Source organism: Rhineura floridana, chromosome 18 (assembly GCF_030035675.1).
Source record: "Rhineura floridana isolate rRhiFlo1 chromosome 18, rRhiFlo1.hap2, whole genome shotgun sequence".
In the NCBI taxonomy this organism is placed as follows: Eukaryota; Metazoa; Chordata; class Lepidosauria; order Squamata; family Rhineuridae; genus Rhineura; species Rhineura floridana.
The window spans coordinates 9,330,676-9,351,613 of NC_084497.1; the positions used below are offsets into that span (position 1 = coordinate 9,330,676).

Here is a 20,938-nt window from a genome sequence, read left to right on the forward strand (position 1 = left end):
CAGGAACAGAGGAGGCTGCATTATACAGAATCAGACTCTCAGTCCACCTAGCTCAGGAGGGTCTACACAGACTGGTGGCAGTTTTCCAGAGTTTCAGACTTGGTGGGGCAGGGGGCTACCTTGAGAAGCCAGGGATTGAACCTGCCCCAGGCCACAGTGCCATAGCCCAACCCCCCCCCCCATACAGGCAGCGCAGAGTCAGTAAGCCTGCCCGTGCGTCCACCTACTCCTGACCCTGTGAATGGCAGGTGCGCTGGGTGCACATGTCTGCCATCAACCAAGATGGCGGTGGGGGCGTCAGCTCCTTACGGAAGCCTCTGTCACCATCTTTGTTGATGGCAGGCATGCGTGCACGTCATTCACAGGAACAGGAGAGGCAGGTGGAGCATGCATGCAGGCTTATTGAAGCCTGCACTGACTGTATGGGGGGGGGGGTGCCTGGGAACTCCCTCTCTGTGATCCACAGCAGTGTTGGAAGCTGACGCTGCCGTGGATCACAGAATGGGAGCGCTACCCTCCTAGCCTAAGGAGGGGCCCTGCAGGGGCCCTCGGCCAGGACCCAAACTGGCTGCCCTCTGGTGACGGCCCTGCTGGGACCCTCTGCATGCCACACTAGTGGTCTAACACCAAAGCTTTTGCATCTAGAAAGCCACAGGATCCCTGTCCCCAAGATAAAAAAAAAAGACGGTCGTTTGAGATCTAAATTGTTGTTATGTGCCTTCAAGTCGGCTACGACTTATGGCGACCCTATGAATCGGCGACCTCCAACAGCATCTGTCGTGAGCCACCCTGTTCATATCTTGTAAAATCAGGTCTGTGGCTTCCTTTATGGAATCATTAAAAAAAAGAAAATCCACTCTGGAATGACAGTGCACATTGATCGCCCCGCAGTAAAAACAAAAAACACAAGAGAAGGAAAAGCCAAAGGCTTGCGTAGAGTCTTGGGGGGCCAGCCTGCTAGGCTGGACAGAGGGAGGGCTCCTAAAGCTGCACACTAAATGGTGGCGGTGACGTTAAGGCAATGAGACAGCCAACATTGCCGGTGGGGGGGAGAACTTGAGAGGTGGGATATCTGCTTGCATGCTGGTGGGGGAAGCATCAAGACCCCTTGCAAACTGGGGCAACGGACCTAAGCAGCAAAATGTTGTCTCCTGCGGGGGGGGGGGAAACCACAGGCCCTGAAGCCTGAATGTGTGGCCCTCCAGGCCTCTCTACCTGGCCCCCGGGCCTCTCCTCAGCCCACGCCCCTCACTGCCCTACTTCACCCCTTCCTTGAGTGTTTTCACCTGGCTGGAATATGGGCTTGAACGCTGGTGATGCCTCTTAGATGCCAGGATAGAGAGGAGCGTGTCAGAAACGAACCTAGCCCACTTTTGCCCCTGGCCTCCGTCCGCCTCTTGTAAGCGGCCCCTGGAAGGCTGCCCAGAAAGGAATACGGCCCTCCTACTGGGGGGGGGGAAGCTCCTTGCCATGGTCTATTGCAACTACTCTTAAGTCACCCCTTGTGGCACATGGTCCTACCTGTGATGTAAAAACTCACCTGTCTCCCTTAGAAGGGAAATGGAGCCTGCAACGTCAAGGCATCGCTGCCTGTTATGGTCCAGCCTTGATCAAAGTCGGTTATAGCAATAATAATTAGAATTGTGGTGGTGCCCCCACTCTCCCCCAACGCACCTTTTCCGCTGCCGCCTCCGTCCCTTGGTGCAAAACTGAAAGTAACTTTCTCTTCCCACAATGCATCTAGCTGAGTTGCAACGGGGTGCGCTGGCTCTTTAAGAGAGCTTCTCAATGAGGTTACGGAAGGAGGCTTTGGTTATGAATGAGCGGCGCCGGCTTGGCCTCCGCCCCGCCCTCCAGCTCCACCAATCAGCCGCCACCAACGAAAACAAGGCGGGCTCCACTCGAACGGCGTTAAAGGGCCAGCCGTTGCGTTCGTCGCTTTCAACCATTGGTTCTCAAACGTTTTTGGTTCGCGGCGCCCTGTGAAACATATAAAAATTTTCTGCCGCACTTCATGAAAATATATTAATATATTTTAAACTATGAATAAAAATATATTAATATATTTTTAATTTTGTACATGAAGTGCGCCAGAATATTTTAAACTATGAATAAAAATAACTTAAACTATAGAAAACTATTACTTACCTTATTTTAATAAATTAAGCATGGTCATGTGAGACATGAGCTTTGTTTGCTAGCTGTGTACAATAATAACGATTACCCTAGGGGCCTAGCCTAGCTATTAATTGATCATGGATGTAATAAATCTCCATACAGATGGGTTTCTTCTCATTTTTAAAATATACTTTCATAATATTTGTGGCACACCTAGCCACCTCTTGCATCACACCAGTGTGCTGCGGCGCACCATTTGAGAATCACTGCTTTAAACAAACAAACAAACAAAAAACCTCCAGAATTTTTTATTTTAATTATAATTTAATTAATTAGCATTGAGTCAGCCGCTCTTCCGGGCAAATCCAAAGTGGCTCACAGTTCAAAACAATAAAACGAGAAAAGAGAATCCATGTTGTGACATTTTAAAACTCAAAGCTACAATTTGGCAATGCTACACATAAAGGGTTGTGGCCACCGCTAGTCCTTACAAAGAGGAGACCCGTTGGAATTAATGGATATGGTTAACATATAGATCCATTAATTTCAATGAGTCTTCTCTGAGTAAAATTTAGTTGGATGCACTCCAAACTTTTTTTTAACAGAACAGGTAATACTATAATTCAACCAGGCCATCTCCCAACTAATAAATATCAGCCTGTTTATCTACTAAAATTGATAACCTTCCACCTCACACCCCCTCCCCAAAACCAGAGGGTTGGCTCCAGCCAAATTCTATTCAAGAGGAGACCCATTGAAATTAATGGACTTAAGGTGGCCATGTCCATTCATTTCAATCCATCCGTTCTGAGCATGATGAACGTTGAATACAACCCAGAGGCTTTGAACAGCAGGCAGGCATTCAGCTGGTCTAATTCTCTGCAGGCTGTAGAGCTCATCTACGACCTAGCACCCGTAGTGTAGTGGCAAATTCAGAGGTGCAGGGTTCCTTCATGATAGCTACTGAGAAGAGTCTGGTTGACTCACCTCCTTTCACTCTGATTGGCTCCAATCAGCAGGAAAGGACAAGGAAGCATGGGAGAAGACTCTTCTCAGTGGCTAACACTCCCTTTCATGCTAATTGGCTTGTAGGATGCTGGAGACATAGGGGCCCTGCTGGAGCCCTGATCCCAAAAAAGTAAGGGGTCTAAGACCCCCTGAGACCCCAGACAACTACACCCCTGCCTAATGCTACAACTTCCAATGGCTTGTATCCAACTGAAGTTTACTCCAAGTTAGACCCATTGAAATGAATGGGCCTAAATTAGTCAAGTCTGTTCATTTCAGTTATTCTGTTCCAAGCATTACTTAGCTGGATGCAACAAAATAGTTTTAAAACTTCTAAGAAAAATAATGAAAGAAAATATTATTTGTAAATGGTTGCATTGTACATCACCTCCCACCCTCCCACACCTTTTTCAAGACCCATTCGATGCAATACAATTGCCCACTCCCATTTCTGTGCCTGGCAAAACTTTGCTTCCAGCAGAAGTCTAATGCAGCTGCAGTTCTAAACACATTTACTTAGGAGTAAGCCTCATTGAACACTGTGGGGCTTACTTTTGAGTAACCATGCTGTAGTTGCAAGACTGCTGCATTGACTGAACCAAGGGGTTCGATTAGATGACCTCTAAGGTCTTATAACTTCTAAAATTGTATGATACAAGCATTGGTTCTGCAACGGTCCCTCTGAGACTGCAATCCTAAACATGCTTATTAGGGACTGGGAGTAAACCCTACTGAACACAATGCAGCTTATTTCTGATAAACATGTATAACAAGGCAGTCAAGTGCTTTATTTATCAGACTGGAGGGGTAGTGGCGGTTGGGGGCATGTCAGCTGGGGCTCATGGTCAGACATATTGCCATGGAGCGTGGTCCCACAGTTCAAAATAATCTCTGAGGGTCCCAGGGAGGGCATTTTTAAAGGAGTTGTTACTGGGTATCCATGTTTTCATTCAAATGGCTTGCACAGGGAAGCCTCTCTACCACGTACAAGCCCTGACATTTGGATTGAGGCAAAAATGGTTTAAACTAAAAACAAAACAGGATGTGAATATGGCCTTGCAAATGCTTTTACACAAGTACGTAGCCTAGCCAAATTCTTAGGTAGCCTGCTCATCCACCAGTAGATATATGAATTAAAAAGCAAATTAAAATTAAAAACTGCTGCTTAAAATTAAAAACTGCTGCTTATGTAGCAGAATTCTTACAAAAAAAAGAACGAAGATACTGAAAACCAGACATCACAGTGTATAAGATTTGTTAAGAAGTTTTCCAAAAAGACTTTGTGAGAATCTTATGAATTATTGTGCAATGTACCCCCATGCGCTACTGTTTCTGTTCAATTTCAGGAAAATTTTATACCTCTAGTCAGTGTTTCTGTAGCTTCCAATCTAAATTTGTGTTCTTGGTTCATACATTAAATTTTATGTGTCCATTTGTGTCCACTGGGTGTCCAAGGACCGGGCGTCCATTTGGACACACAACCGTTGATTACATAAAAATATATTGCGTAAAGGGGTGAATTTGTTGATCCCAATTGGGGAGAAGGAGCTAGTGGGAACCTTTCTCACCAGACGGTGTTTCCGGGCGGTTCCTCTTATGGCGTTGCACCCGGCCTGTCGGAAATTGTGGCGCAGCTGGGCTTCCGATCCGGTGCCGTGGTCCGCGTTCTCTCACGCCGGTTCGGACTCGCCTCGGGATCATGGAGGAGCCGGAGATGCAGCTGAAAGTGAAGAAAGGTAACCGCGGCGGAGCTACTTCCGGGTTGTGTGTCACTGAAAGGCGTCCGGGCAGGAATGAGGTGTCATGATCTAAACGTACACCCAACGCGAACAGCGAACATGTGTGTTTGTGTTTTTGTTAGTGAAACTCTTACAAAACTGGGCAGGATTCTGACCTAGCAGCTCTTTTCAGTGCCAGAGCTTATCTCTTTAAATTAAATGCCATGGATCAAGAGTGTCTCTGAGCCTGTGCAGAGAACAATTCCCTGGCACGCTGGAGCCCCAGCACCTCTTACTTGAGCAGGGAAACGTTGTCCTTGGTTAATAGCATGTGGTAGAGAAGTCAGAGGCGTCTTCCCATCATTAGAAATAAAGTGTGTGTGGGGGAACGAACTTGTGTAATATGCGGGGGTAGAGTTAAGCAATACTGCAGTCTTATACGTATTTATTCCGAGTAAGACCCACTGATTTTATTTTATTTTTAGTGGCACGGGGTCCGAGGCATATATGTGCAGGATTGCCGTCTTCAAAACTGGGGAGAGTCTGAGGCCCAGGTTCAAACCCACAAATCTTACCTTGGGCCAGTTTGCCATATCTCCGCCTAACCTACCTGGCAGGGTTGTTAGGATAAATGGGGGGAGGGGGAGGAGGGAACCACATTTGATTTGATTTTGATTTTAATATTTCTACCCCGCCTTTCGGCCAAAAGGCCCTCAAGGCGGCTTACAAAAGAGCACCAATATAAAAATAGATCAATAAAACATCAACAGAACATCAGTAAAACAAGAAAAACAATACAATTTGCAAAAGTTAGTTAACATTCATTAGATATTGATGGTGGAAATCATACAAATAGCACCTGCCGACCTTAAAAAGGCAGGCATGCGAGCATCTTTTTAAAGTTCATGACTCAGCTAAACAGCAAGTCATCTGTTTTCTGCTGGTTCTGAAGAAAGTGCAATTGCTACGCCCTTCGAACGTCCCCAGATTCTCAGGTTCCAGAATGGTAGCCACCTCAAGTCTGCTGCCTCTTGGGGAATCCGCCCACCCGCCCGGCGTGCTCTTTTTCCCATGGCCGCCCTCCTCGTCCCAGTGCCTCTCTCAGCAGCAACATTTAAAATGTGGCCGTCCTCTTCGGAGGAAGGGTGGGATAAAAATATTAATAGTCGTAGTAATGATGTGTCATAGTAGTAATGCTTTTTTTTGGTATTTTTGTCAATTTATATACCACTTAATTACTATTGTCTCTGATTTACAAAAAAACTTTATACAATGAAAATCAAGAGCAGTTAAAATTATGAAATCGAAACTCAGTTAAAATGTCTTTAGTAGTTAATGTTTCCCCTCCTTTTGTTCCAGTAACTGACAAATTTACGGAGAGCATGTACGTCTTGGCCAATGAACCTTCCGTCGCCTTGTATCGGCTTCAGGAGCACGTCAGGCGCTCCCTCCCAGAGCTGGCCCAACATAAAGTAAGCCAGAATCAGAAACGAGAAAACTCAAAGGGCCCATCCTCACGAGCGGCAGATCAGCAGGTTCAACCTCTCCCACTTTAGCTGGCTGATGGGAGCTCACACAATCAGAAGCTCCACCTATATAATTTCTGACCTAGTGACCACCAATAGTTGCTGGACTCCAAGTCCCATCATGCCTAACCATTGTTCATACTGGCTGCCGGGACTCCTAGGGATTGAAGACATACACACACACAATGGATTACTGAACTTGACGGCCTGGTGCAAAACTGTTCTCATGTATGTTCTAGTGTGGTGTAGACACAGCCCGGGTGGTAGTGCATTGGGGAAGGACTATAGGTGAGCATCTGTTGTACATACAGAAGGTTCAATCCCAGAATATCTCCCGATGGGACTGGGAGAATCCCCTGCCTGAAACCTTGGAAAGCTGCTGTCAGTCAGTGTAGACAGTATTGAGCTAGGTGGACCAACAGCTTGACTCATCAGAAGGCAACTCCCTGTATACCTATATAAATAATCCATTTGTTCAGAACTATGAAGATTAGAATTTTGTTTTTTAGGGAAAGAGCCACATCTGCTTTGCCTCAGGAGGTCCCAGGTTCAATCTCCAGATAGAGATCTTAGAATGGTAGAATTGGAAGGGGCCTATAAGGTCATCAAGTCCAACCCCCTGCTCAAGGCAGGAACAAACTTAAAGCATCCCTGACAAGTGGCTGTCCAGCTGCCTCTTGAAAGCCTCCGGTGTTGGAGAGCCCACCACACCTCCCGCTCTAACACTTAGGAAGTTTCTCCTGATGTTCAGCCAAAATCTGGCTTCCTGCAGCTTGAGCCCATTATTCTGTGTCCTGCACTCTGGGATGATCGAGAAGAGATCCTGGCCCTCCTCTGTGTGTCAACCTTTCAAGTACACAAAGAGTGCTATCCTATCTCCCCTCAGTCTTCTCTTCTCCAGGCTAAACATGCCCAGTTCTTTCAGTCTCTCCTCATAGGACTTTGCTTCCAGTCCCCTGATCATCCTTGTTTATTTATTTATTTATTTATCATTATTTTTACCCTGCCCTTTTTCCAAAACTGGAACTCACGGCGGCTTCCAGATAAAAGCACACATATAATTAAAAACATACAAAAGTCTAGATTAAAATCGAATTAAACAATTTACAGTATTAAAACCATTCATACATACAGTTAAAATAATTCAAACTCAGTTTAAAATAATACCATTAGACAATAGCAATGCAGCACCCTTCAAGTCCTGTCCTTAACAGCTTTCAGTTCCAAAGACTTGTTGAAATAAAAAAGTCTTTGCTTGCTGACAGAAGGACTACAAGGAGCGGGCCATTCTTGCTTCCCTAGGAAGGGAGGTCCTCTGCCCTCCTCTGAACCTGCTCCAGTTGCTGCTACACAGGGCAGACTATCCCATCTCCAACACTGTGCCCTCCAGATATTTTGAGCTACAATTCCCATCATCCCTGACCACTGGGGCTGTTGGACGTTTTAGTGCAAGAGCATCTGGAAGGCACCAGATTAGGCTAGGGTGGTGTGTAGTCAGTACTGTGCTAGATGGGCCAATGGTATGCCTTGATACAGGGCACCTTCTTAGAGGGACAGGCTGAAGCTTAGGAAGAACACGTTTTGCATGTAGAAGGTCAGTTCCATCTCTGGTGTCTCCAGTTAAAACGGGTGGGGAACCTGGTCCCCTGCAAATGTCGTTGTGCCCCCACCAGCCTCAGCCAGTTTGATGGGCATCAGAGCCAGCAATGCCTGGAAGGCTGCAGACTCACCATCCCAGAGTTAAAAGGAACAGGCAGCAAATGAATGTAGTAAAATCCTGCATCAAGGAACCTGCAGCCTTCCAGATGTTGCTGGACTGCCCAGCATGGCCAAGGGTCGGGGAGTTGGAGTCCAGCAACATCTGGAAGGCCACAAAAGTCCTCCTCCCTTGTCCTACCTCAAAAGAAGGCCGTTTCTCTAATCTCACTTTTAAAAGAGAGCTTTTACATTTATAAACTCCAAAGAATGTGAGATAGTGTGCATGCTTTTCCTCACAACAACCCTGTGAGGTAGGTGTCACTGAGAGCGTGTGACTGGCCCAAGGTCACCAAGCAAGCGTCATGGCAGAGTGGGGATTGGAATGCTGTTCCCCCGGGTCCTAGTTATGTGGGTCAATCTGTGGGGGGTTGATTCTTACTGAGGAAGGAGGGTGCTGGATGAGAGAGTATTTAGGGTCCCTACTTCTCTTGCAAGATCTGAACAGGGTGGTTCATGACAGATGCTCTTGGAGGTCGCTGATTCATAGGGTCGCCATAAGTCGCAATCAACTTGAAGGCACATCACAACAACTTCTCTGAAGGGGATAGGAGGAATCTTACTGCCAATGGCAGGGAGGGAGATATTATCCAGGTCCCTCTTTACTAAATTTATTACAAATCCCTTGATTAATTTAGGGTTGTGTATTAATAACGGTGCCATGAGGAGGGCTGGATTTTGGAAGAGGACGCTGGTGAAATGGAGAAGGTCACCCTGACATCTTCCTAACGACTTAAAAAAATCACCAAGGACTTACTCTTAATATTTTCCTCTCTTCCAAACATGCAACATCTTGCTGATGAGCTGCGTCCTGGCAAGAGAGAGAAGCTGTTATTCCCCAGCACTGCAGTACAGAAAGCAACATTCTTCTCACTGATTCCCCCCCGCCCCTGTTATCTTTCAGGGTCCTGGACCGGCTGTTTCCTACTTCACTGCACTGTGATCGTTCCATTTTTTTGAGCATTAGCTGCCTTTAGTTAACACGCGCCATCCGAGGGAGACAATTTGAGATTTGCAGCCTAAAGCTGTGAAAATCTGGATTTGGGCAAGGCTGAGAGTGTTTTGCATTGAGCCACAGATGCCTTTCATTCATTCTTTTAAGAAAGTCTGCCGTCTCTGCACAGAAGGTTATCCGTTGTGTCTTGTGCTCGTTTCCTTCCCACCAACCTTTGTTGATAAATCTGCCATCCATCTGCAAGGCTTACTTACTGCAAGCATAGAGACTTAAGTGTAATGGGCCATCTTTGGGGGGGGGGAGGCTGCCTGTTGCCCCTCTGAATCTGTTGTGGCCTTACCTCCTTGGGCAGCTTGTGCAAAAAAAAAAAAAAGACACACAAGGGGTGTTCTTTTGAGGTGATGCGGTGCAGGTGTGGTGAGTGTTGGACTAGGGCTGAGGAGATCCGAGTTATTTCTCAGCTTGGCCTACCTCACAGGGCTGATGTGTGGGTAAAATGCAAAGGAAAGCCTTGGAAGAAGGGTGATGCTTCCATGTCACGAATCGATAAATATATTTGCTGTACCCCCCTCTTCCTTGGGATGTAAGCACCTGCACCTTATTTTAATTGGGAAATAAGTGCGACTTGGAGGTTTTTGAAACGCTGACTTGCTTTGGGTTTCTGGACAGAATAGGGTACGGGTGAGGAACCCAGAATAGGGTACGGGTGAGGAACCCTTTCCAGGCCATGGGTGACCTGCTGGGGCCCACATGCCGGCAGTGGGCGAGGCCAAAGGAAAAAGTGGGGGGGCCATGAACCTTTATACAATAGGCTCCAAGACATGGAAACATCAGACTTTTGTACTTACACACCCTTGTCTCTCCATCCAAGGCAAGCCAAAGGGATTACTGCAGTTGGAGGACGCATTCCTATATTCCTGTGTAAAAGCAGCCCATTCTTCTGAACCATGAGGACTAGCATCTTCCTTTTAGCATTTGCCTTTAGGGGAAGGGCCACAGCTCAGTGGCAGAGCGCGTGGCTGGCACCCAGAAAAGGGGCTCCCACTGGGAGGAAGGGCGGGATAATAAATCAAATAATAAATAAATAAAAGGTCCTGGGTTCTGTCCCTGCATTCTCCGGATATTACTGGGAAAAGACTCATAGTCTAAAACCGTGGAGAAGTGGAAAAAGACGTAGATATATTTTCAGCCCGAGGGCCACATTCCCTCATGGGCAACCTTCCAGGGGCCACATGACAGTGGGCGGGGCCAGAGGGAAAAGTGGATCTGGTAAAGACACACACATGCCCTTCTCTCCAGCCAGGCACAAGCACTCAAGGAGGGTGCAGGGCAGGGGCGCTGACCTGGGGAGAGTCCCAGGGGCCAGGCAGAGAGGTCTGGAGGGCCGCGTTTGGTTCCTCTCCCTTGGAGTAGGAAGAGTGGCAGAGGATGTTGGTAAGAGGGTTTAATGCTGTTGCTGCTTCTCCCAAACCAGCAGGATTTGACCTTGTCCCCTCGTCTTTGCAGGCTGACATGCAGAGCTGGGAGGAGCAGAGTCAAGGAGCCATTTACACCGTGGAGTACGCCTGCAGGTACCGTCGAAAGCCTCCAGGCCCAGGGATTGGAGGGCCTCAGTTTTCAATCCCCATTTCCATTGCTAAATGTGCTAAACAAACACACCCACCCAAATCCACACTTTCAATTTGCAGCAGTGAGGACTAGAAGCTTGCGTACGATTCAGACTTACAGTGCACACTTCCAAGCGTATGTTGGCAGCAATGAGGTCTAGGAGCTTGGTCACAACTCCCAAGCAGATCTTACAATTTGCACTTCCCGAGCAGGGTTGGGGCATCAGGGCAAATACCTTCTAGGAGGTAGAAAGGGAACACACTCTCACAATGACGCTGTTCCTAGGGCTCACTCTCTCTCCCTCCTTATGCAGCGCCATCAAGAACATGAAGGACAGCGGCGTGTATTTCAAGAGCATCGAGGGTTTGCTCAGACATACCATCGCTATGAAAGATCGGCTGAATTCTGCCCGCAGGTAGCTCTAGAGACCCCCGGAAGTCCCCGTGGACCCCCGTGCCCCAAGGTGCACCAAGCTCCGACTGGCAGGGAGGACAGCTGAGACAGCAATACGTGTTGGCCTCCGGGTGCCAATTTTTTTTAAAGAAAAAATGAACACATTATTAATATTAAATCTTGGAAAGCAACGAGCTCGAAAGCTAAAGAACGTTTATTGCAATGGCTCGAGAGAGTGAACTGTGCTCTAGCCTCTAGTGGGGCTCTTGCATGCAGCTGCAACTGTTCCATTAAAAAATAAAGTTAAGATCCTGGTCCTCATGATTCTGATTGAAACAGGAATCTAGGAAGCTACCTTATGCCGAGTCATACCATCGGCCCATCTAGGTTGGTCGTGCCCGGGTTACACCTTGCTAGCATGAAATGATTGCATAACACATCAGACACGGGCACTCACACACACAATACCTGCCCACCATGAGCCAAATTGTTCCTCTGGGTTCACCAAACTAGAGGTTGTGGAATAGGAGGAGTCAGGAAATGGTCCCCTGGAGCTGAAAAAGCTTGTGTGTACGTGCCTGTGTTTTTTCAAGGCTCTCATAGACTCAGAGAATAGTAGAGTTAGAAGGGGCCTATAAGACCATCAAGTCCAACCCCCTGCACAATGCAGAAATCCAAATCAAAGTTCTAGTCCAGTTTGATGTCAAAATCTCTTCCAGATGCATCACAGGCGTTCAATTTTTCGAAAAGCCTTCTCGATATTAACACCGGGGCCTAGATCTATGTGTGCATCAGGGTGAGGAGGCTTCCTGGACTTGACCCCACTTTTTCAAGGGCACATCCCAGGCAGGCCAAAACCATAAAGGAAACAGGGTCAGTGAGGGGTGGGGGGCCTGGAAAGAGTCCTGAGGGCCACGTTTAGCCTACAGGACTGAGGTTCCCTACCCCTGAGCTCTGCAATTAAGCCGGGACAGAGAGGAGGAATCTGTAGCCCCCCATGTGTTCAGACCCCCAGCTCCCATTGTCTGACCATTGGCCATGCTGGCTGAGGGGAGTTGGGAGCCCAACAGTATCTGGGGGGCAACAGGATCTCCATCATTGACACGAGAGCCCTGCGAATCAGACCAAAGGTCCACTCCAGAACTGTGTTCCTCACAGTGGCCAGCCAGAGGCCTCTGGGATGCCCCCCAAACAAAGCCCTTCCATATCCCTGCCCCTCCCCAGCGACTGCTGTTCAGTGGTATATGCCTCTAATGCTGGAGGATCCATCACAAGTAGCTATCGACTGCACCAACTTTTATGCTCCATGGAATCTTCCAAGGCCTCTTTCAATGCTGTCTCAGCAAGCAGCCACCACCTTGTGGCAGTCAGTTCCATAAACGCTGAAGAACTAAATGTCCTGAGAGGCAGGGAGCCTACCAAGGGCTAGCAGGTTCCCAGAGACCGCCACCAAGACAAGTTTACTCATCTGTGAGGTTTTTTTCACACCAAGGTCGAGTCTTTCCCTGCGCCGGCCTGTTTCCGGGACAGGACGTTCCTCATTTCTTGCGTGACCCCGTTCCAGAACTTCCCGTGCAGCTGTAGAAGACCAGACTCCGCTGAGAGGGTCCGGTGCATCCTGGGCACGCTGTAGGAATCTTTCTCAGGTGTCCGCTCTGTGCTCCCCGAGGAGGTGACGTCGCTGCTCACCGGGGTGGTGAGGTGGGACTTCTGCTCGACGTACGGTGGGTACGAAAACTCACGGTGGATCTCTGGGCGCGGCCGGGGGGCAGCGGGCACGCTCTTGGAGTTGTCAAGGGGAGCGGTGGGCAGTTCCTCGCTGCGGGCCGAGTCGTTTTCGTAGAGGGTGTGTGAGAGTTCTCCCTGGCTGAGTCTTGTGGCTTTGCCGGCCCGGATCAGAGTGTGGGTCACCGTGATGAACAAGACCACAATGCCCGATGACAGGACGCATGCACTTGTGATCCCCGTTTCGGTTTCAAACTGCACCAGCATATACATAGAGAGGGCTGGAATTGAAGAGCGGTGCACACAATTTAATACGCAGCAATGATAAAAGTCTGGAATAGAGGCGGAGGGAGGAATTCTATGGCTCTCTTTGCATGTAACCGTAAGCCATGGTTTGCTTAACCATGGTTTGCTCAACAGCCTGCAAGTCACAGGAGGGGGCACAAAACTGAATATGCAGCAGTGATCAAAGTCTGACATGGAGGCAGAGGAGGTGATTCAATTATTTGATTTGCATGGAAGAGTGAGCCATGGTTTGTTCAACAGCCCGTGAATCACTTGGCAGGTGAGCAAAGAAGCCATGGTTAAGATAGGCTGTTGGGTTTGGACGTAGCACCAAAACAGAATCAAAAGAAGCCACAGTTTGTCAGCCAGCAACAAAGCAGGGCTCCACGTCATGGGGTTTGTTGCAAGACAACAAATCATGGTTAGTCTGCTGGGCTGGGATTTGTACATAGAAACAAGCCACACTTTGACACACACCATGGCTTAACGTTTACGTGCCAACCAGGCCAGTATGTCTTCCAGCATATTGAGTCAGCATTCGTTTCCACATCCAGGTTTCGACAGCTAGAATGTGAGAAGTAATATGGGACAAGGGGGTCCAACAAGCATGTGCAGAATGCCTTTCAGTCCCCAGCAAGTAGTTTGCAAGCAGCCCACTCTGTCCATGCCAAAGACTTAATGGAAAATGATGGGGCTCTAAAGAAATTGGAAGGAAGGGACTCTTGTGAGCGAGGTTATTAATAAATGCTGGTAGATTTTACACTGATTGTTCAGAAGTAAGTCCAACCAGTCAATGGGGCTGACTTCTAAGCAGGCACGCAAGCGTAGGATTGCAGCCTTAGCTAAGAGAGGATCCTCCGCAAATTACAAAATCAAAGATGATTTGCTTGCATAATAACAATAATAATGTTTTGATCTGAAATCTCTGTATTTTTTTTTAAATAGAAGTATTTGTTGATAGATAAATACACACACCTTCTTAAAAACTGTAGTGGGTTTTAAATATTACTCAACTCATCAGGAGCCAGGAAGACAAGAAGGCTCCCTTTTCTTACATTTTTGTTGTTGTTAAGTGCCTTCAAGTCGACTACGACTTATGGCGACCCTAGGAATCTCCAACAGCATCTGTCGTGAACCACCCTGGTCAGATCTTCTAAGTTCAGGCAATATTTTGTAAATGATTTTTGAGCTTGTCTCCCAGCAGAGGGCGGGCAAGAGCTTGTCTAAAGAGAGAGGAGGGAGAGGGGGAGGGGAAAACCACTTACCTGCAAGGTAGGCCGAGACCCCACAGCAAAACAAGCCGACTGCCACATGGCGCACCTTACGGCTGTCCACAAGGAACCAGTCGCCTCTGCGACGGAAGAGGAACAGAACGCTGTGAGTATTCATTTTCAGGTATTTATATCTAGCGCCTCGCAACACACATCTGGCTCTTACATCACGGGAGGTTACCAGTGCATGGACAGCAGTGGTCAGGCCATCCCAGTCCAGAAACGGCCGCAGCTGTCTTACCAGCCAAAGTTGATAAAAGGCACTCCTAGCCACTGAGGTCACCTGGGCCTCTAGTGACAAAGATGGATCCAGGAGCACCCCCAGACTACGGACTGCTCTTTCAGAGGGAGTAAAGCAGGCAACTGACCAATTATATGAGCTCGGGAACTACCAACCCACAGCGCCTCTGTCTTGCTAGGATTCAGAGTTACGTCAGCAAAGCAAGGAAATGTCTCTGCCCCAAAGAGCTTGCACTGCGCTTGAGCTAAGCCGCAATTTGGGCTGGCGTTCACAACCAAGTCCGCAGTTTAGCTCTCTCTAGACGAGCCACCAGCTGCGACCAACTTTTGCCCAATGGCATTACAGCTTGTAGGTTGTCTGGGGGAGCTATACCACAAGCCCAGGTTCAGACGCCACATGGGTGGGGAATTTATTTATTTATTTTATTTATTTCATTCCATTTCTATACCGCCCCTAGCCTATGGCTCTCTGGGCGGTTCACAGCAAGGAATAAAATACAATACAGTAAAAAAGAAATCAGATAAAATCCCTAAAACAGACAGCTTAAGCGTTTAACAACTTGATATAAAATTAACATTAAGCAATTAAAATGCCTGGGAGAATAAAAAGGTTTTAACCTGGCGCCGAAAAGATAGAAGAGTAGGCACCAGGCGCACCTCAACTGTTCCACAATTCGGGGGCCACTACTGAAAAGGCCCTAGATCTAGTAACAGCCCTCCGAGCTTCCCTATGGGACGGGACTCGGAGGAGGGCCTTAGATGTTGAACGCAGTGAGCGGGTAGGTTCATAGCAGGAGAGGCGTTTTTCAGATGGAGGGCCGCAAAAGCAGGCAATTTTTGGTTTTTCTAAAGAGATGTGGGATGGGTAACCTTTTTTTCCGCATTCCCTTGTGGGCAACTTTCTGAGTGCTGATGGTGCTCATTCTAAGTAGCCTCTCATTCTTCTTCCCCTCCGATCCAGCGGAGTTCTTCTGATGCTACTGAGTAGATCCACTGAAATCAATGGGCCTGCCTAACTTTAGCCCATTAATTTCAATGGGTCTGCTCTGAGAGTGACAGTTTTCCTTTGACCTGTGTTGTTTAAAAAGTTGCCAAAAATATTTGTCCTAAAAAAAATGTTTGTGCAAGGCTAGCTTATTTTGGGGGACTGGGGTTGCCCCCCCCCAGCTCTCCTCAAGGAACAAGTGAGCATTTGCACATCAATCAGTAACTGGGGAGATGGAGATTTGGGGCTGTAGGGGGAGTCAGCTGCCCGACGGTGTTTCTAAAACTGTCTTTGCAAGGAATCACCCGCCCAGGAACAAAAGAAATGTGGGAAGCGCTCCCTGCTCTTCCCCCACCACACACACACGCACACACACACACACACACACACACACACTTCTGTTGTCTCCCTGCACAGAGGGTGCTTTGTTTTTTCCAGCTTCAGAAAGAGGAAAGGGGTTGCTGTGGGCCAGGAGAGACTTTGTTTGCAAAACTCTGAGCATCTGAGAAAAAGCAGAAAGGAGAAAGGGGGAGTGGAGCTGGGGGGGAAAGGGACAAAAATCTCAGAGCAGAAAATCTTGAAGCGGTCATTCAGGATGACAGCAGCGGCAATGTGGGAAAGTTGACAAGCGAGCGTGAGATGGAGCTGTAATGAGCGGAGCGGAGTGCCAGCGCACCAGGATTGTGGTGCTGCTCATTCAAAAGGAATTTTTAGATGGGAATGAGAGCGACATGGGCGGTGTGGGGTGCTTCGTGGAATAACATAACCAAGGCCATGTGGCTGCTTTGAATATGTACGAAAGGCTAAGAAATCCAGAAATTGTCCTGTAAAATTCACCTTCTTGCAATTCTGTGTGGGATGTTGTTTTTAAAAAACAACTAAGTTTCTAGACCTTATGATTGTATATGTGATTGAAACTGTGTGGGTAATGGCTACTTGAATCTGGTGTGTGTGTTTAAAAAAACACCAAGTTATGGGACCTTATTATTGTGAATGTGCTTGAAAGTGCTCAAGAGAGCAACAAGTGTCTATTTTCCAGCTACGGCTGGATCACCAAGTATGGCCCCTTTAAAAACCAAACAAAGGGAAAACTTAAGTTTCTAGACCTTATTACTGTGGGTGTGCTTGAAAGTGCTCACGAGAGCAACAAGTGTCTGTTTTCCAGCTACGGCTGGTTCACCAGGTATGGCCCCTTTAGAAACCAATCAAAGGGAAAACTTAAGTTTCTAGACCTTATGACTATAGATGTGCTTGAAATTGAAACCAAACAAAGGAAAAACTAAATTTCTAGACCTTATAACTGTAGATGTGCTTGAAATTGTGTGGGCAGTGCCTGCTTGAATATATGTTGTTTTTTAATTTTTAACTTTATCATTATGGATGTGCTTGAAAGTGTGTGTGCAATGCCTGCTTGACTCTGAGACACCTGCTAACGTGGTCCTGGCTGTGTTAACCCAGGGCTCTCTCCTTTCTGATTCTGTGCGTTACACCTGACCTTTTGACATTTGAATGTGGCGTTTCAGAGTCGTGCTAACGCACGTAATGGGTATTTTTTCTTGTCTGGACCGGATTTGGACACGGCGTTTGTTAATGATTCCGAGGAGCACAGCCATCCAAATTGCAAAACTGGTGAAAATCAGCAAGGACACGAGAGGTGAAGTCACCTTGCCGAAGTCGGCTGGCAAAGGGTAACTGGCCTACGACTTTCGAGCGATGTGCCTGAGTTACAGGCCCAGAGGAAGGTGAGAAAGACGATGGCAAGTGACGACCAAATCCTAGGGAGAGAGGGTGAAGGAGCTGGGTATGTTGAGCCTGAAGAAGCAACAGTGAAGAGGGGATATGACTGGAGGAGAGCCAGAACTCAGTGGCAGAGCCCATGTTTTGCATGCTAGCTAGACCAACCATCTGACTTGGTACAAGGGAACTTGTGTTCCTATGATAGCCGTCTCCAAATATTTGTCGGGTCGTCCCTGGGGCAAATGTGATCTCTGTTGCTCTAGACCAGGGTGGGGAACCTCAGGCCTGGAGGCCAAATGCAGCCCTTAAGGCCTATCTGTCTGGCCCTCTGGACTCGCCACAAGCCACACCCCTCCCCAGCCCTGCTTTCAACCTCCTCGTGTGCCGGGAAGTGTCACCAAACCCTGATGATGCCTCTTCCTTGTGTAGGCAGAGGACAGAGAGGGGGGTGCGTGTATGTGTAGAAATTAGCCTACTGTGCCAATGTATTGCACGCCAACACTGCTGTGCAGTCCCTAGGAGGATGCCCAGGAGGGAATGCAGCCCTTGGGCTGGGAAAAGACACCCCACCTCGCTGCAGAGGACAGGACCTGAACCAACGGTTTAAAATTACAAAAAGAGAATTTTCATTAAAAATACGAGCTGTACCATCAGCGAAACAGACAGTCTCCGATGGTGGCTCTCCATCGCTGGAGGCTTTTAAGCAGGGAGCTAGATGGCCAGCCTATCAGGGATCCTACAGAAGTGGATTTCCTGCCCTCAGCAGAGGACTGGACTAGATGACCTTTGAGGTCCCTTTCACCTCTGTGATTTTATGGACTTTGGTCAGGGATGGTGAGAGGATTTTCCCTGTTCCAGGAATGGAGAATGTCTAAAATAAATTTGAGAAAATGCTCCCCCCACACACAGCATCTAGTACAGAGAGGTAGGCTGCATCCATGCAATGAAGCTCTATTTTGTGATTGTGGCTAAAGTCATCAACAGCCCTCTCCTCTGTGAATCTGTCTCAACTCCCTTTTTAAAAGCCATCAGTATTTTCAACGTGAATTGGCAGCAGCTCTCCTGAATTTCAGACAGGCATCTTTTCCATGCTGGAGACTGAACCCAGGACAAAGCAGGTGCTCTGCCAGTAAGCTACCAATCTACATTTTAAAACAAAATATGCCCAGCCTAATTGAGAGCCAGCATGGTTAGTGTTAGACCAGGCCCTGGGGAGACCGGGGTTCAAATCTCCACTCAGCCATGAGGCTCATTGGGTGACCTTAAAGGCCAGTCACGGTCTCTCGGCCTAACCTACCTCACAGGGCTGTTGTTCGGATAAAACGGGAAGGGGGAGCGCTTTCTCAGAGGATAAGCAGGCTATAAATGTATTTCATAATTACCTGCGGCTCCTTGGTGTCGTGGTTAAGGTGTTGGACTACAACCTGGGAGACCAGGGTTCGAATCCCCACACAGCTATTAAGCCCACTGGGTGACCTTGGGCCAGTCACTGCCTCTCAGCCTCAGAGGGAGGCAATGGTGAACCCCTCTGAATACTGCTTATCATGAAACCCCTCTTCATAGGGTCGCCATGAGTCAGGATAGACTTGAAGCCAGTCCATGTCCATTTTTCCCTTGGCGGAACATTACCTGGTGCCCCTTAGAAGGGAGTGTGATATCTTAATTAATTAACTGCATTTATGACCCACCCAGGCGAATCAGTCATTGAAGTTTAAAGCCCCAAACCCCAAACAACAGCAAGCAATGTGCATCAGCCCGTCCCCACGAAGGTCCCCAAGCGAGGGCCCGCTCAGGCCAAGGCAAGCGACCCACCTGTCCGGCCCCAGGGCGCCCCCTGGCGGCGCGCACCGCTCCGCGCCGCAGTAGCCGTGCAGCAGACTCAGCAGGAGGCAACTGAGACTCAGCACCAAGCAGAGCGAGGCCAGGACGGCCGACAGCGGCATCAGCACCCGGCTGGCTCCCTCCGGCGAGCCCCCGGCGCCCGCCGCGTCCGCCCGGCGCCCCGCCTGGATCTGGAAGACGAGCAGGGAGGCCAAGACGGCCATCAAGCCGGCCGCGGTGCCGAAGAGCACGAGTGCGCCCAGGGCGCGCTGCCCGTACGCGGAGGAGGGCATGACCGCGGCCGCGCCTGGAGGCTGGCACGGCGGGATCGGGCGAGCGCGCAGCCTCGGCGGACGGAGAAAGTGCCCGGAGGAACTTTCCGGCGTCGAGGCACCGCCTCGGGGACGCAAGGGGAGGCGCAGACGAGAGAGAGGAGGGCTCGGGACGCCCCCTTCCCCGCCCGCACCATCACCACGCTGTTTCTCTGTCTTTTCTGCTTCCCCACCGCAGGGACTAGCGCCTTCAAGGCAGTTTATCAACTGCAGCGGAGAGGAGGGCCCGGGAGATCTGGGCTACCGCCATCCCCCTCACCCAATTCCCCATCCATGCTTCGACTTTTCTGCTCCCCCACCGTAGGGACTAGCGCCTTCAAGGCAGTTTACAGGATTTTTTTTGGTTTTTAAGGGAAGGAGCAAGCTGGTATGGCACAGTGGGGAGGAGAACGTGGCTGGGAGTCCAGAGTCTGTGAGTTCCAATCCCCCCTCGTGTCTCCTGGGTGTCAAAGGCCAGCTAAAGATCACCCCACAGAGAGTGGGTCAGGGGTTATGTGCCCTGCCACCTGTGCAGCCGTGGGCAAGCTGCACAGTCCCAAGGTGCCCAGATGCCCCCCAGTTGGCAGTTGCAAACAAGGAAGGGGCTGGCTTGTGCGGCTGTGGCAAGCTGAGGAGGCCCCGGCCAGCTGGGGAGGACCAGCCTCAGAGGGAGGCAGTGGGAACCCCCCCTCTGAATACCGCTTACCATGAAAACCCTGTTCATGGGGTCGCCATAAGTCGGAATCGACTTGAAGGTAGCCCATTTCCAAGGGAAGGCACATAACGCAATGCTATTGCTCATTAACAGGGACAAACTTTAATTCTTGGTCTCTTGTCACTGATAAATTGTGACCCTGTTTTTTGTTTTTGCGAAAGTGGGGTGGGAATACTCCCAAACTGGACCTTAATATTATAAACAAGTCACATACAGATATTGCAAACAGGGCTTTGATAACATATCACACACACACACAGAGGAAGGGGTAAATTGAAATGAAATGGATTCTGCAAAAACTAAAAGATCAGTTGTGCGGAGGACCTCGTGATCAACACCCTCCTGGAAGCACCTATGGCTGTATGGAGATGGCAATTAGCATTTTATTAGGGGCACCCTGGAGGTCATTTAATCCCACCCTCTCTCTGAGCAATGTGGGTATTTAGCAAAAATTAGGGTTGCCCTTCAGGATGCAGATCCCTCCCGGCCCAGAAGTTAACTCTCTGACTGGGGCATGCAGTGTGCGGTGCACATATCTGTGTAAGCAAACACGCATCCAACGCTCTGCCTTCAGTTTCGTGGGGTGGCGAAGTTCATTTTGATCCCTGATGGTAGGACAATTCTCTTTTCTTTTTCTCTGGGCCCAGGAGTGAGAAACAACTTCTCTCAGACCTGGCTCTGGGGTGAGTTAACAGTAGTTGTAGCAGACCAGAGGTGTGGGGACGCTTCTCCAACGTGAGGGCCACATTCCCTTCTGAAGGCCTCAG

The 20,938-nt window shown here is 48.8% G+C and overlaps 3 protein-coding genes across 7 annotated transcripts in view; 1 reads left to right on the forward strand and 2 right to left on the reverse strand.

Annotated features, from left to right (window-relative positions):
• The window catches only part of RFXANK (regulatory factor X associated ankyrin containing protein), a 12,476-nt gene extending 10,668 nt beyond the window's left edge, over positions 1 to 1,808 (reverse strand). For 2 of the 4 annotated variants that reach the window (XM_061601999.1, XM_061601997.1), the window contains exon 1: positions 1,675 to 1,808. The gene's annotated coding sequence lies outside the window, so the exon portion shown is untranslated. Of the gene's footprint in view, positions 1 to 1,540 lie in introns of all 4 variants that reach the window. The other 2 variants (XM_061601998.1, XM_061601996.1) reach the window with 1 other exon arrangement.
• A 2,905-nt stretch (positions 1,809 to 4,713) lies between these two features.
• Positions 4,714 to 11,388, forward strand: BORCS8 (BLOC-1 related complex subunit 8). Of its 2 annotated transcripts, none has more exons than XM_061602000.1 (4): positions 4,714 to 4,862; positions 6,204 to 6,316; positions 10,587 to 10,651; positions 11,002 to 11,388. In XM_061602000.1, the coding sequence occupies exons 1-4, from the start codon at positions 4,826 to 4,828 to the stop codon at positions 11,105 to 11,107; spliced, it is 321 nt and encodes a 106-aa protein (XP_061457984.1). In that variant the 5' UTR covers positions 4,714 to 4,825; the 3' UTR covers positions 11,108 to 11,388. The 2 variants fall into 2 exon arrangements, with proteins under 2 accessions (XP_061457984.1, XP_061457985.1); XM_061602001.1 differs by lacking the exon at positions 4,714 to 4,862 and adding an exon at positions 4,877 to 4,966.
• TMEM221 (transmembrane protein 221) lies at positions 11,285 to 19,438 on the reverse strand. The gene is made up of 3 exons (XM_061601995.1): positions 19,137 to 19,438; positions 14,357 to 14,442; positions 11,285 to 13,087 (listed from the first exon to the last, which is right to left on the reverse strand). Exons 1-3 carry the CDS (start codon positions 19,436 to 19,438, stop codon positions 12,564 to 12,566), a joined length of 912 nt encoding a protein of 303 aa, XP_061457979.1. The 3' UTR covers positions 11,285 to 12,563.
• Between the last annotated feature and the right edge of the window lie 1,500 nt (positions 19,439 to 20,938).

What these genes read in the sequence shown, in the direction of transcription:
- BORCS8 (XM_061602000.1), top strand. Translation starts at nt 4,826, where the DNA reads ATGGAGGAGCCGGAGATGCAGCTGAAAGTGAAGAAAG. An exon ending in GCAGCTGAAAGTGAAGAAAG is followed by an intron (nt 4,863 to 6,203) that starts GTAACCGCGGCG and finishes CTTTTGTTCCAG; the next exon opens with TAACTGACAAATTTACGGAG. An exon ending in CAGAGCTGGCCCAACATAAA is followed by an intron (nt 6,317 to 10,586) that starts GTAAGCCAGAAT and finishes TCGTCTTTGCAG; the next exon opens with GCTGACATGCAGAGCTGGGA.
- TMEM221 (XM_061601995.1), bottom strand. Translation starts at nt 19,438, where the DNA reads ATGCCCTCCTCCGCGTACGGGCAGCGCGCCCTGGGCGCACTCGTGCTC. An exon ending in GGCGCCCTGGGGCCGGACAG is followed by an intron (nt 14,443 to 19,136) that starts GTGGGTCGCTTG and finishes CTTCCGTCGCAG; the next exon opens with AGGCGACTGGTTCCTTGTGG. An exon ending in GGTCTCGGCCTACCTTGCAG is followed by an intron (nt 13,088 to 14,356) that starts GTAAGTGGTTTT and finishes CTTCAATTCCAG; the next exon opens with CCCTCTCTATGTATATGCTG.